The following is a 15361-nucleotide window of genomic DNA, read 5'->3' as shown; positions in this document are numbered from 1 at the left end:
GTCTGTTAGTATTTATCTATGGGGTTCTTGTTTAGTCAGGCATTAATGAGGACTTTTTTAAAGATCAACTTAAATAACTGTTGGTTGGATGCTTATTGAGCCGAGATCTATCCTGCCCCCCCCAAATAAAAGCATGCTCCAATTGCCGAAGTATGCATATGTTCTGTATGAGGAGGGGGCAAAGAGAGCAATGCCAGGCACTTATCTCCCATCTCCAGGGAGGATGAATTTAAACACTCAATCATTTCAAATTGCTTGATCCTTCTCTCCCCTGACATCATCTGTTGGTGGTAATTAGCGGCCCCCAATAAACTTTAGATGCTTTGCTAGTTTTGTAAATTCAGAGGGTTTGACTGATTTTAACCGAATGTGTATGGGGACCTTTGCTTTGTACCCTTCAAACAAATAGCAATACAGTGGCAAGAGGATGTTTCCATAGATGCTACGCTACAGGAGAAAAAACAAACAGAAATCCTGACATGCTCCACCATGTCGTTTGTATAAGTACACAGAAACAGGGGAAGTAGGCTAACACAAATTAGGTTGACTTGCAAATATTTTGCGTCTCCATATTGTTGTTTATTGTATGGAAGAGCAATACCGACCAAGCATGAGAAGAATTAGGAAGAATTGTAGTCACGTAAACGCACACCACCTGATTTGTAAAGTGGATGCCTCATTTAATGGAAGGAAAATGTCCTATGTTTTCTTTCGCAAAAGAGAAAGATTATTTTCTCTCCATTGGATTAAAATACCTTGCTGAAGATTGATGTTGTAATATTAATGAATGACGCATGGACAGAGTAATAACTAATAATAGTCAGTAATCCACCCACCACCATTGGATCATTATGGAGGAATTAAACCCTGTTCTCGGAATACATTCGACTTTATCTTTCTTTGGTTTCTTTCGAGACATTTTTATCTTTAGCGTACATTTTCTGGACTGGCTGAAGACTTGTGAACTTAATCCTTGTGATCTTATTATTAACTGCATTGTGATTTCCAATATCTTCCTCCAAGGAACTGTTTTAGTTAATGAGATATTCTTCATGTTTCTTGTCTTCTATGCTCAAGACTAGGTAATTGTTACAAGCACACCTCCTCCTAAGTTCAGATAGGGGCGAGACGGGTTTCATGAATTTGTTTAAATCCTGGGGGAACCGTTACTCAGGGAAACATAGGCTGCAGCTTCTCTCAGGCACATGATAAATTCAGTTGCTGACCAGACACATCTGACAAGAGTCTTCATAAACGGTAGAACAGTAACATTTAATGAGGCACGGCCAGTGCAATGCAAATGTCTCCTTTGCAGCACAGCAGTACTCAGTGTATTACCCGGTAGCACAGTACAGCACAGTTTTAATGCATACACAACCACAGGCTTTTCCTTCACAAGGACTCAATAGTACACAGCAGTCTTTATCCTGCATGGAGATGGAGGGGGGAAGGGTGTGATGATGGAGATTATCTCTATGACAAGCTTCCTTCCAGTCTTTATCTTACTGGCCAATAATACTTCACACTGTTAGCTCAGGGAGTCTAACTTACCTTTGTTTAGCTTCCCTCCTGACCTGAATTCTGTTCCCTTGCCTTCTGTGAGATACAGATCATAAGCCACCTTTCTCTTAGGCTCTGGCCACACAGTAAACAACTTCCCCACGATCCCCCTGGTGCTCTGCTAAAACACTCCCCTTCTCCTGTGACTGTGTTAACACCTCTAGTTGCTGGATGCTTCTGGAGCACAACACTTCCTGTCTCCTGTGCTTGTGTTACTTCTAATAGTTGCTGAATGCTTTTAAAGCAACAACACTACTTCTGCATGTCACATAATTAATGCATTGGCAGCCATCATGCCTTCTCTGGCATTCTGCAGCCTGAGGTGCTCTACCTGTCTGTGCTTCTACTATTGTGTGAAGATCATCAATCTAGGTGGAATATATTTCTATAAGATGAAGTCAGTGCTCCCAATAATGGTACCTTGGCTACTTGTCTTCTCTATAGCTATATCTTGGACTGTCAAACTGCCTGCCTATTGGGACATTTATAGCAGGAATCCTTTTATATTTTCTAATTCTTCAGGGAATAAAACATGGATCATTTCTGTTAATTTGAACATCAAGAGCAGGTGTAATTGCATGTTTCCAATATACATGATGGTTTCTACCGTTGCTTTTACAGTCATCTTTAACATGGCTGGAACTATCAATTATTCTCTGTATGAGCATATGAAAAAAATGAAACAAAACAGTGAAAGTTTTGGTTCTACAAAACCCAGTTCACATTTGTCTGTCACTAAAACGCTCACCCTTCTACTGATGCTGTACTTAAAGGGGTTTTCCCATGAACAAAAGTTAATTTTAATGAATAGATTATGGAATAATAATAACTTCCACAATTGGATGTGATTAAATTAAATGTTCCTGTGCTGAGATAATCTTATACATGTGCCCCTGCTGTGTACTGTGTAATGGCTGTGTCTCACCGTGCAGGAACATGGTCTGTTAATACCACATCTCCTGGGCAGGGAAGGAAGGGGAGGGAGAAAAAAAAAGTGTATAAACATTACAGCACAGGGTCACAAATGATTCTTTATTTGAAGTAAAACATTGTTTAAAAACAGGAAGTGAAATGTTTTACCTCACAGAAAGAGTCAACTGCGATCCTGTGCTGTGTTATCTGTATAATCTTTTTTTGTGCCTTACCCCTTTTCCCTGCCCAGGAGAAGTGTTATGAATGATCAGACCATGTTCCTGCCCAGTCAGACACAGCCATTACACAGTACACAGCAGGGGCACATTTATAAGATTATCTCAGCACAGGGACATATTTTTTAAACACATCCAATTATGGAACTTATTATTATTCCAAGATCTATTGATTAAAGTGAACTTTTGTTTGTGGGAAAACCTCTTTAACCCCTTAAGCCCCGCGGGTGGTTTGCACGTTAATGACCGGGCCAATTTTTACAATTCTGACCACTGTCACTTTATGAGGTAATTACTCTGGAACGCTTCAACGGATCCCCCTGATTCTGAGATTTTTTTTTCGTGACATATTGTACTTCATGATTGTGGAAAAATTTCTTCGATATCACTTGCATTTATTTGTGAAAAAAATGGAAATTTGGCGAAAATTTTGAAAATTTTGCAATTTTCAAAATTTGAATTTTTAAGCCCTGAAATCAGAGCGATATGTCACACAAAAGAGTTAATAAATAACATTTCCCACATGTCTACTTTACATCAGCACAATTTTGGAACCAAAATTTTTTTTTGTTAGGGAGCTATAAGGGTTAAAAGTTGACCAGCGATTTCTCATTTTTCCAACAAAATTTATAAAACCATTTTTTTAGGGACCACATCACATTTGAAGTCACTTAGAGAGGTCTTTATGACAGAAAATACCCAAAAGTGACACCATTCTAAAAACTGCACCCCTCAAGGTGCTCAAAACCACATTCAAGAACTTTATTAACCCTTCAGGTGCTTCACAGGAATTTTTTGAATGTGGAAGAAAAAAGTGAACATTTAACTTTTTTCACAAAAATGTTACTTTAGACCCAATTTTTTTATTTTCACAGGGGTAACAAGAAAAAATGGACCCCAAAATTTATTGTGCAATTTCCCCTGGGCACGCAGATACCCAATATTTGGGGAAGAAACACTGTTTGGGCGCACGGCAGGGCTCGGAAGGGAAGGAGCGCCATTTGACTTTTTGATTGTAAAATTTGCTTGAATTATTAGCGGACGCCATGTTGTGTTTGGAGAGCCCCTGTGTGCCCAAACTTTGGAGCTCCCCCACAAGTGACCCCATTTTGGAAACTAGACCCCCCAAGGCACCTTTATAGATGCATAGTGAGCACTTGGAACCCCCAGGTGCTTCACAAATTGATTCGTAAAAATGAAAAAGTGAAAAAAAAAACACTTTTCATTTTTATGAATCAATTTGTGAAGCACCTAGGGGTTCCAAGTGCTCACTATGCATCTAGATAGGTGCCTTGGAGGGTCTAGTTTCCAAAATGGGGTCACTTGTGGGGAGCTCCAATGTTTGGGCACACAGGGACTCTCTAAATGCAACATGGCATCCGCTAACAAATTGAATGGAAAATCGGCTCAAATTGTTAGCGGACACCACATTGCGTTTGGAGAGCCCCTCTGTGCCCAAACTTTGGAGCTCCCCCACAAGTGACCCCATTTTGGAAACTAGACCCCCCAAGGCACCTTTCTAGATGCATAGTGAGCACTTGGAACCCCCAGGTGCTTCACAAATTGATTCGTAAAAATGAAAAAGTGAAAAAAAAAACACTTTTCATTTTTATGAATCAATTTGTGAAGCACCTAGGGGTTCCAAGTGCTCACTATGCATCTAGATAGGTGCCTTGGAGGGTCTAGTTTCCAAAATGGGGTCACTTGTGGGGAGCTCCAATGTTTGGGCACACAGGGACTCTCTAAATGCAACATGGCATCCGCTAACAAATTGAATGGAAAATCGGCTCAAATTGTTAGCGGACACCACATTGCGTTTGGAGAGCCCCTCTGTGCCCAAACTTTGGAGCTCCCCCACAAGTGACCCCATTTTGGAAACTAGACCCCCCAAGGCACCTTTCTAGATGCATAGTGAGCACTTGGAACCCCCAGGTGCTTCACAAATTGATTCGTAAAAATGAAAAAGTGAAAAAAAAAACACTTTTTCATTTTTACGAATCAATTTGTGAAGCACCTAGGGGTTCCAAGTGCTCACTATGCATCTAGATAGGTGCCTTGGGGGGTCTAGTTTCCAAAATGGGGTCACTTGTGGGGGAGCTCCAATGTTTGGGCACACAGGGACTCTCTAAATGCAACATGGTATCCGCTAACAAATTGAATGGAAAATCGGCTCAAATTGTTAGCGGACACCACATTGCGTTTGGAGAGCCCCTCTGTGCCCAAACTTTGGAGCTCCCCCACAAGTGACCCCATTTTGTAAACTAGACCCCCCAAGGCACCTTTCTAGATGCATAGTGAGCACTTGGAACCCCCAGGTGCTTCACAAATTGATTCGTAAAAATGAAAAAGTGAAAAAAAAAACACTTTTTCATTTTTACGAATCAATTTGTGAAGCACCTAGGGGTTCCAAGTGCTCACTATGCATCTAGATAGGTGCCTTGGGGGGTCTAGTTTCCAAAATGGGGTCACTTGTGGGGGAGTTCCAATGTTTGGGCACACAGGGACTCTCCAAATGCAACATGATATCCGCTAACAATTTGAGCCGACAATTTGTTAGCGGATATCATGTTGCATTTGGAGAGTCCCTGTGTGCCCAAACATTGGAGCTCCCCCACAAGTGACCCCATTTTGGAAACTAGACCCCCCAAGGCACCTATCTAGATTCACAGTGAGCACTTGGAACCCCAGGTGCTTCACAAATTGATTCATAAAAATGAAAAAGTGTTTTTTTTTTCACTTTTTCATTATTACGAATCAATTTGTGAAGCACCTGGGGGTTCCAAGTGCTCACTATGCATCTATAAAGGTGCCTTGGGGGGTCTAGTTTCCAAAATGGGGTCACTTGTGGGGGAGCTCCAAAGTTTGGGCACAGAGGGGCTCTCCAAACGCAATGTGGTGTCCGCTAACAATTTGAGCCGATTTTCCATTCAATTTGTTAGCGGATACCATGTTGCATTTAGAGAGTCCCTGTGTGCCCAAACATTGGAGCTCCCCCACAAGTGACCCCATTTTGGAAACTAGACCCCCCAAAGCACCTATCTAGATTCATAGTGAGCACTTGGAACCCCAGGTGCTTCACAAATTGATTCATAAAAATGAAAAAGTGTTTTTTTTTCACTTTTTCATTTTTACGAATCAATTTGTGAAGCACCTGGGGGTTCCAAGTGCTCACTATGCATCTAGATAGGTGCCTTGGGGGGTCTAGTTTCCAAAATGGGGTCACTTGTGGGGGAGCTCCAATGTTTGGGCACACAGGGGCTCTCCAAACACAACATGGCGTCCGCTAACAATTTGAGCCGATTTTCCATTCAATTTGTTAGCGGACACCATGTCGCGTTTGGAGAGCCCGTGATGTGCCTAAACAGTGGAGCTCCCCCACAAGTGTCCCCATTTTGGAAACTATACCCCTCAAGGATTTTATTAAGGTGTATAGTGTACATTTTGAACCCAGAGGTACGGCACAGAATTTGTTTACATTAGGTCATCATATTGAATAAGTTGTCATTATTCTTGAGCGCAAGTGCTCGCTACTTGAGTTTGCATCGGGTACTCAGGTATGCACCATGTACAGCGTGTGCTCGAGTGACATGCTCGAGTCCCTGCTCCGCATGTTTCACGGTTATTAGACACCCAAAAAAAAACATGCGGGGATCGCTCGTGCATGGCAGGCAATCCCCGTAAAGTTTTTTGGCCGCGAAGCATATGGGGCAGAGACTCGAGCATGTCACTCAAATACCCACGATGCTCAATGCATACCAGAGCACCCGATGCAAACTCAAGTAGCGAGCACTTGCTCTCAACACTAGTCGCCATATCGTCATCTTTTTTTCTTACTTTTGAAAAAAATCCCAACCCCAGCCCTAACCCTAGCACAACCCTAGCCCTAGCACAACCCTAGCCCCAGCACAACCCTAGCCCCAGCACAACCCTAGCCCCAGCACAACCCTAGCCCCAAACCCAGCCCTAACCCTAGCCCAATCCTAACCCAAGAGTTTATTTTTGACGCCGTTCCTTGTGCGGTATAAGTGATTAGACGACTTTATTCTTCGGGTCGGTGTGATTACAGCAATGCCAGAATCATATGGGGTTTTTATGACTGACAGCTGTCACACACTAAAAGACGCATTTTTTGTAAAATCTAGTTTTTGCATCGCCATATTTTGAGAGCTATAATTTCTCCAGATTTTGGCAGACAGTCATGTGATGGCTCGTTTTTTGCGGGATGACTTGACATTGTTATTGGTGCCATTTTCAGGCACGTGACATTTTTTGATCGCTTTCTATTCCGATTTTTGGGAGGCAGAATAAACAAAAACCAACAATTCAGGAATTGTTTTTTTTTTTTTTTTTTTTATTCTGTTCCGCGTGTGGTAAAATTGATGAGGTAGCTTTATTCTTCGGGTCAGTACGTTTACAGCGGTACCACATTTGTATCATTTTTCTATGTTTTGGCGCTTATACACAATAAAAGCTATTTTATAGAAAAAAATATTTTTTAGTATCGCTTTATTCTGAGAGCTATAACTTTTTTATTTTTCGGCTGATGGAGCTGTGTGGCGGCTTGTTTTTTGCGGGACGAGATGACGTTTTCAGCGGTATCATTTTTATTTATATGCGTCTTTTTGATCGCGTGTTATTCCACTTTTTGTTTGGCGGTATGGTGATAAAGCATTGTTTTTTGCTTCGTTTTTTTTTTTTACCGTGTTCACTGAAGGGGTTAACTAGTGGGACAGTTTTATAGGTCAGGTTGTTCCGGACGTGGCAATACTAAATATGTGTACTTTTATTGTTTTTTTTTTATTTTTTTTTATAATAATATTTATTGATGGGTACATTATATTTTTATTTTTGGTGTATTATTTTTTTATTTTTTTATAATATTTTTGCACTTTTTTTTTTTTTTTTTTCCACTTTCACACAATTTATACACTTTATTACTTTGTCCCACTCTGGGACTTTCACTTTTTTTTTTCTGATCGCCTGCATGGCACAGGAATGGAGCACCATCCCTATGCCATGAAGGCTGTCAGAAGTGCACAGTGTGAAGATTGCTTGGAGATGCACTGCGCATGTCCAAGCAATCTTCCTGCTCTCTGGTGACCCGGATGTTGTCATGACGACATCGGGTCGTCATGGCAACACCCGGGAAGCCTTTGCAGACTGCGCTGTAAGCCGGAAGAGGAGGTGAGTATCGCCGATCACCTCCCCTTGCCCCCGTAATGCCGCGATCGACTTCGATCGACTTCGATCGCAGCATCGCGGGGGTTAATGTGCTGGGAGCGGTGCAGGACCGCTCCCTGCACATAGTACCGGGTGTCAGCTGTGACAATCAGCTGACACCCGGCGGCGATCGCGCCCGCACAGCCTGTGTGCGCGCGCGATCGCGATGACGTACTAATACGGGTCTGGCTCTTAAGTCCCAGGGCACAGACGCGTATTAGTACGTCAAATGTTATTAAGGGGTTAAAGAAGTTGTCCACTACTTTTTCATTGATGCCCTATCCGTAGGATGGGGCATCAATGTTTGATCGGCAGGGTCCCGCAAACGGCACCCCCGACGATCAGCTATTATCGTAGGTACTGCACATCCACCTCCCATTGAATTGAATAGGAGGCGGATGTGCAGTTTCCTACGGTGGCCACTACAGCTAGTGATAACAGCTGTTCGGCGGGGGTGTTGGGTGCGGGACCCCGGCCGATCAAACATTAATGTCCTATCCTATGGATAGGACATCGATGAAAAAGTAGTGGACAACTTCTTTAACTTTCTACTGTGCTCTTAATGCAATAACCAGTGTGACTACAGAGATAGGCACATGGATATTTTCCTTATGTTTCATTGTAGTTTCAAGCTTTCTGGCTCTAAATTCATTTTAATAACAGGAAATAGAAAATTGAGTAATGCTGTAAGAAAGCTGTTTGGTGTCCAGTCTGGAGTCTCTGGGCAATGGGGAGCCAGTGAAGGGTTTGACAGAGGTGAGTGGCCGGGGAATAGCAGGGGAACAGATGGATTAGTCAGGCAGCAGAGTTTAGGATAGATTGGAGGGGTGTGAGAGTGATAGAAGGGAGGCCACAGAGCTGGAGGTTGCAGTAGTCGAGGCGGGAGATGATGAGGGCATGCACTAGTATTTTTGCAGATTCTAGATTAAGAAATGTGTGGATCTGGGAAATATTTTTGAGTTGGAGTCAGCATGAAGTGGAAAGGGCTTGGATATGTGGTTTGAAGGAGAGATGCGAGTCAAGGGTTACCCAGATGCAGCGAGCTTGCGTACTGGGGAGAGTAAGCAGCCATTGACTTTGATGGATAGGTCTGTTGGGGGAAGTTGAGTGAGATGGGGGAAAAATCATGAATTCCCTTAAGTTAAGTTTTAGAAATCTAGCAGAAAAGAAAGATGAAATAACGGACAGACATAGTGGGATTCTGGTTAGTAAGGAAGTTATATCAAGTCCAGAGAGGTAGATCTGTGTGTCATCAGCATACAGATGATACTGAAAGCCGTGGGACTCAATGAGCTGTCCCAGGCTGAAGGTTTAATGGAGAAGAGCAGAGGACCTAGCACTGAAACTTGGGTGACACCGACAGCTAGGGGGTGAGATGAGGAGGTGGTGTGTGAGTCGGAGACGTTGAATGAAGAGATCCAATATAGGGCAAAGTCTGTGATGCCAAGAGATGAGAGAATCTGTAGTAAGAGGGAATGGACGAAGGACGGGTCCAGGAGGAGGTTCTGTATTCCAGTGCTGTTATTGGTTTTGATCTTGCACACATACAGTATGTCGATCCATTACTTGTCATATCACATGCTACAGGGCTATGTTACTAAATGTATTGTGCCATCTAACAAGTTAAAGATTTCTACATCTGAATTTATGCTAAGCGCATTAAACTTTATTGTATTTAAAGGCCCCCATTGCTACTATTTTGGCTCTCCTGTGAGGATTATCCACAGACTGAGTTTCATAGGACACCATGACTAGACCTATATACTGCAATACTTTAGTATAGCAGTACATAGTATAAGCAGTAAGACAACTGCAGAGATAAGTACCCTAAGTGTACTAAAGAAAAAAGTAAAAATAAAAAAAGCTTTTAAAAATATTTTAAAAAAATTGTAAAAAGTTCTAATCACACCCCCTTTCCCCATAATGACCTGTAGAATCATGTTGACAGGTCAATTTTACCATTGAATAAATACTATAAAAACAAAACCCCAAAACAATGTCAGAATTTAGTTTATTCACTGCAGGTTTATATTGCACTGTGGGGAGGGGCACCATTTCAATTATCACTTTAGGCAGCAGGAAAGCTAGAATCAGCCTCAAGTGAGGAGGGTGGTCCTATATCATGTGCATGATACCGGCCAATCGTATATGCATCCTTGCAGGAATGTTCCGATATCACATCATGAGCATTACTATCCTTCTGATGCAGAAGTCAGCAGCACCAACAACACTCATCATGCCATTTATTATGTATGTGCTGTGACATATGTGAGAACATAGTTATGTAGCATAAGGAATATGTAGCCCAGGTCAAAAAATGCCTAACCAAGGTATCATTGGGTACTGTAGATGAGGAACTGTGTGACGCTGAAAGCCCTACCCTGGGAGATGGGGGACTCGGAGCCGGGTCCTGTGTGGTAGATGGGGTGCAGCCGTGGCCCGGACCCGCTCCGTGCCCAGGGCCGTCGCAATAAAAAGGATGGTATGGGCTTATCCGGGTTGAGTGGCTGATCTCGACTACGCCACCTGTGGCACCTGGTGAAGGCCACCAGCGCTGCTGCAGTCCGCTGAGGTATAGTGTTATTGCAGCCATGGTTGTTACTACTCCCCACAGGTGGAGCAGGGCCTCAGGGCAGAGGGACAGGATGGAGGGAGTAGTAGTCTAGGAGGTCGGGGGCTGTGTAATGCGGTGTAATGCAGAATAAAGAGTCCGGAGGCCATAGGGGTTAACTTCCAGGGTTTTTACTCACGATGGAGATGGCAGTAGAAGGCGTCTCCCTTCTCCTTGCGGAGTTCTGCGGTCACCAGAGACGGGGGGGGGGGTCCGACAACCTCCGAGTAAGTCCAGTGTTCAATCAGGACCCCGCACCAGAGTGTTCCTAGACTTCAGACCGGGTCCTTTCCTGTCTGCGTGTGTGTAAATAGGCCGGGTCTCCCTCTGAACTTCACTCAGAAAAAGGGTACGGGTGGCAGCTCCGCTCCTTCCGATACCCGGTGGGATCCTCAGGGCCTACCGGACTTCCCTGACCAGGACGTAGAGTAGCAAGGTCAGTGTCGGTGGCCGGTACCCCTCTTGCAGCCAGAATCCCTCTGAATAAATTAGCTTGGCGAGGACAGGTGGCGTATACCGCTCCGTCTGCATCCCCCTGGGATCCATTTGCGGTGGAGCTACACTCCTAAGCTCCGGGCCTTCTTGGTCATGGTCCTTGACCGGGCTGAGACATGGGGCAGGCTGCAGCCTGCCCCTCGACCCAAGGCCAGGGTACGAGGGCCGTGTCTCCGTCCTCTGCAGGTCCACACAGGATCCACGCTCAGGGAGGAAGGTCACGGACACAGAACGATCAAAGAGCCGTGAACGAAACAGTCAAAGAACCAAGAACCAAAATGGTTGTGGATTAAATATGAAATTTAAAGTGTCACTAAAATGTGAATCCTCCACCCTCACCCACTAATTGGTTCCCCTATCTTTAGGTTCCCCAGTCTCCCGAGTGCCAGTAGGGGCAGCACCTAGTGCCTTCTAGCCCCCTCTGGTGGGAGAAGTGTGGTGTTGGATGTGGAGGTGGGGTCCTGACCATCACACTGTTCTTACCTCAGAGGAGGAACACCACACTCATTACACCACACATTAGAGAAGTGCAACATCCCTGTGGCGGTCAAACCCTCAGGGGCGCCACAGAACAGCCAATAAAAAGCAATTATTTTGCACTGTGCCCTTTAACTTTAGTTGCACTAAGTTGCTGGAAACATGGCTGGAACAAAGGGATCCATTGACAGGCTGTACAAAGCATAAATGGTTTCTATTTCCTGTCCATTGAGGTCATACTTCGGTCAGCAACATCTGAGTGTGTAAGAGAAGTAACAGAATCTGTGCAGCAGCAGAAAAATGTCTGCACCACAGCTAGTTAGCAAGTGGGGGTGAGTAGCTATTAAGATGATCTACCCAAGGATTTAATGAGGGCCACATAGAAGAATGTAAAGAACTCTAGCCTGTGGATTTACATGTCAGAGATGGCAAGGAGACTGGTGCCTGTGTGTGAGGGACTGAGACATGATAATGTGCCGCCCTGGCCGGACCGCTGCGGTCACGGTACTGGTGCATGCGGTCCGAGTGCTGGTCTGGTCCGACCGGGGACGTGCGACAGTCTTTGTCAATTCTGGGGGTTAATAATAAAATAATAAAAAAGGTTTGTGACGCCAGTTGGGATGTTCAGCCTGGTATGGCTGGGCATTGATGAGGGTCCGTGGGAGTCAGGTGGTGATGAGCAGTGCCAGATGATTAACCCTTCCCAACCAGGGTTGGCTCCCAGGGGAGTTGGAGCAGGAATGGCACAGCAGGAAATAATAAAGACAGGGCAATAACCAGTGTGTACCTTTTACTGGAGTTCTGCAAACAGTTCAAAAGCTTCTATACAGCTCACATACAGGGTTTTGGACAGACCTGCATGGTGAGGGTTCAGTTTCTCTGCTGTGAGGTTCTTTTCCTTCCTGCTGCTAATTACATCTCTGGTAGAAGATTCCTTGGATGCCCAGGGGTCCAAGGTAAACAGTTACTGGATCTGTGATCCCTTCCAGGGAGCAGGCAGATTGAATCCTGTGGAGAACACCTACTTTCTTCTGTAGTAGTGTTCCTGATTCTATGCCCTGCTGAGCCCCTTGGAAAAATCACTCTTCTGCCAGTCATAAAGACTGAGCAGTCTTTCAGTTTAGCACGGACCCTGGAAGTCTCTGTGCACCCTTCTCTCCTTTGCACCAGGACCCTCCATGATGCTGCTACTTCCTCACACTACAACCACTAAACCACCTCCTCCCCTCTCTGAAGGATCTGCACAACTTCCTGGTTTGGACAAAAGTGCACAATCCTCCAGTAAGGGATCGGGTAACAATGTGTGTATGTAATGAAAAGAGCAGAGAACTTACCCTCACCATAACTGGCAATACATATGAACCACATTACACATTCAGGCATTTTGTGGCGCTACAGGTACGGGGGCGCCACAATAACTTTGAGAGTTTGCTGTAAAGATGCCAAAACTGCAAGGTAAGTTACTGCAGAGCAAGTTGCTGCTAATAAAAGGTGACAGAGAAAAGGGCTGTGACAAGCACTATCCGTATGTCAACGCTACAATGAGAGTTAGGCCTCGCTCCCACTTGCATATAAATATGCTGAGTGCAATGCGAGAAAAAAACTCATTGCACTTGCACCAATGTTATTCAATGTTCATCTGGGAGTTTTTCCTCAGCTGGAATCAGGCTGAGGAAAAAAATCGCAGCATGCTTGGTATGGCGGTCTATATGGAACGAGATTTGCCAATGCAAGTCAATGGGTGCGAGAAGAAAAAAAACGGACAGCACAGCTTCCATTTAGCATCTGTATTATACGCACCTATGTTCAAAGATCCAGGAAATTACATCAGCCCAGCACATTCACCTGTTACCAGCAGAATTTTTCAGCATTTTACTCCAAGGTGCTGATCTGGAATCTGATACAACCATTACCAGAAAAGTTCTGATATGACTCCCGCACACCAGCACCTGCTCCTTTCCGATGCAACAATTGATTTGGCTCCATCAGTTTCCTAGTTAACTAAACACCAGATGGAAATGCAGAGCTGGATACATGTGCAAGGGCCTTATACAATTGTGAACCGAGCCACCTCCCTTACATCTGATCTGAGATTCATTGTGGAAAGACTTTTCTGTATACAAGTGGGACAGTTGTCAAGACATATGTCATACGATGTTCAGCTGGTCTCATCCAATAAATGAGACATCTTATTAATTAGACAAGTCCAACTGGGCGTCTAATATCAGGCAGCATAAGAGGTAATGGACAACCCCTTTAAAAATCCTGTTTATTTTTCAAATAGTACTAATGGGAGACATGAAAGACTTTGAAGGACAAGGAGGTTGGTGCCCTTGGACTCAAGAAAACACATTGCTTTTATCAGCTCCTGAACTCCTTTAACACAATATATAAAGTAATAATCCTTTCAATAGATAATAGTGTTGAGCGAGCACTAAAATGCTCGGGTGCTCGAAGCTCGGGCCGAGCTCACCGTGATACTCGGGTGCTTGACCAGAGCAACGAGCCCAATGTTAGTCTATGGGAGACCCGAGCATTTTTGCGGCGGCACCCCCGGCAGTCTGTAGAAAGCCTAAAAAGTGCCCAAAACGATAGTGACAGTGCTCAAATGACATGGGGACAGCATGGGGACCGCCTCAGGAAGCATTTCTGACCCCCAGGTTACTGCTGTCAACAACGTGGTCAGAGGTATTAAGCCACTTTTACGGACTCACAATAAAGCGTTCAAAAACGAAACTGAAACTGTTTTCCTGTGAAATATGTTAAGGAACATCCTTTCCAGGGTAAAGACTTGTGTATAAGGTAAAATAAATAACCAAAAACAAAAATACTCCTCCACACCTTGGGCTATGTTCACAAGTAGCATTTTTTATGCATTTTTGCACTTTTGCATTGCTTTCAACCGTGACAAATTCATTCACCAGGAAATGTAATTTTAACATTTTACAACTTTATCTGGCCATGTGCTGTGTGACAAATGCATACAGTGCTGAAAAGACATGGGAACAGCATGGGGAAGACCCCTGGAAGCATCTCTGACACCCAGGTCACTGCCTAAAAGTGTGCCCATCAGAAGTGATCCTTGCCGCATCAGAAGATGCAGACTTGCAACTATCCCCGTGCAAGTCCTTGTCCCAGGGCCGTGATCAATTGTACCTCCCCCATTGCTATGCAGCCAACCACCCACCCACCCGCAGGCTGCAATACTATACTGATAGCTTGCACTTGAAATGGGGCCTTTTAGTTTTGAGGAGGCCGAAGGTGGCCACTACATCATGGCTGCGTCGGCGGCGAGGTCTCCATACTCAGTCCCCAGCCGCCACTATTTGTCCCGGGAACCTTCCCTACACTTTTCTTAGCCTGGCCTGCTTTAGGGCAGCATTGGACGAGCCCACCAGACAACCAGAGACTCCTCCGCTGGGCCCTGGCTTCTCCATCAGGGGAGTTGAGAGTGCCAAGGTGAGGAGCATGATGATGATGATAGAAGTTAGCATCTGCTTTGTTTTCTTGGAATGCAAGCCTAAGTGTGCAGCCTGCCACCCACCCACCCCCAGGCTGCAATACCATACTGTTAGCTTGCTTGCACTTGAAATGGGGCCTTTCAGGCTTGCTGGAGGCAGACGCCGGCCACCATGTTATGGCTGCATCGGCATCCGGGTGTCCATACTCGGTCCCCAGCCGCCCCTATTTGTCCCGGTGCGCCTTATACACAAGCGTGCATACCAAAACATTACCTGTGTCCTCCCCAGTGCATTTAGTGGTAAGGACAGCCTAACCACAAACACGTGGACAAGTGAATGTGGCCAGGGATGGTCCATCTCACTGATGCCTTCACACTGGGTTAATATTG

General features: G+C 44.7%; 1 protein-coding gene across 1 annotated transcript; it reads left to right on the top strand.

The window, feature by feature from the left end:
- The first annotated feature begins 851 nt into the window (after nt 1–851).
- On the top strand, nt 852–8585 carry LOC141271269 (taste receptor type 2 member 39-like). Its single transcript, XM_073681388.1, has 3 exons — nt 852–1078; nt 1826–2326; nt 8468–8585. Exons 1-3 carry the CDS (start codon nt 852–854, stop codon nt 8583–8585), a joined length of 846 nt encoding a protein of 281 aa, XP_073537489.1.
- The last annotated feature ends 6776 nt before the right edge of the window (nt 8586–15361 follow it).

This window comes from Phyllobates terribilis, unplaced genomic scaffold (genome assembly GCF_046119375.1).
Source record: "Phyllobates terribilis strain yellow unplaced genomic scaffold, ASM4611937v1 Scaffold_5__5_contigs__length_657084704, whole genome shotgun sequence".
Lineage (NCBI taxonomy): Eukaryota > Metazoa > Chordata > Amphibia > Anura > Dendrobatidae > Phyllobates > Phyllobates terribilis.
Note: the sequence above shows the minus strand (reverse complement) of the source record. Positions and strands in the feature narration are given on the sequence as shown.

Coding starts and splice junctions, on each gene's coding strand:
- LOC141271269 (XM_073681388.1), top strand. CDS start 852: ATGGAGGAATTAAACCCTGTTCTCGGAATACATTCGACTTTATCTTTC. Junction 1,079..1,825: donor CTTGTCTTCTATGCTCAAGA/CTAGGTAATTGT, acceptor TACTTCTGCATG/TCACATAATTAATGCATTGG. Junction 2,327..8,467: donor ACCCTTCTACTGATGCTGTA/CTTAAAGGGGTT, acceptor GTGGACAACTTC/TTTAACTTTCTACTGTGCTC.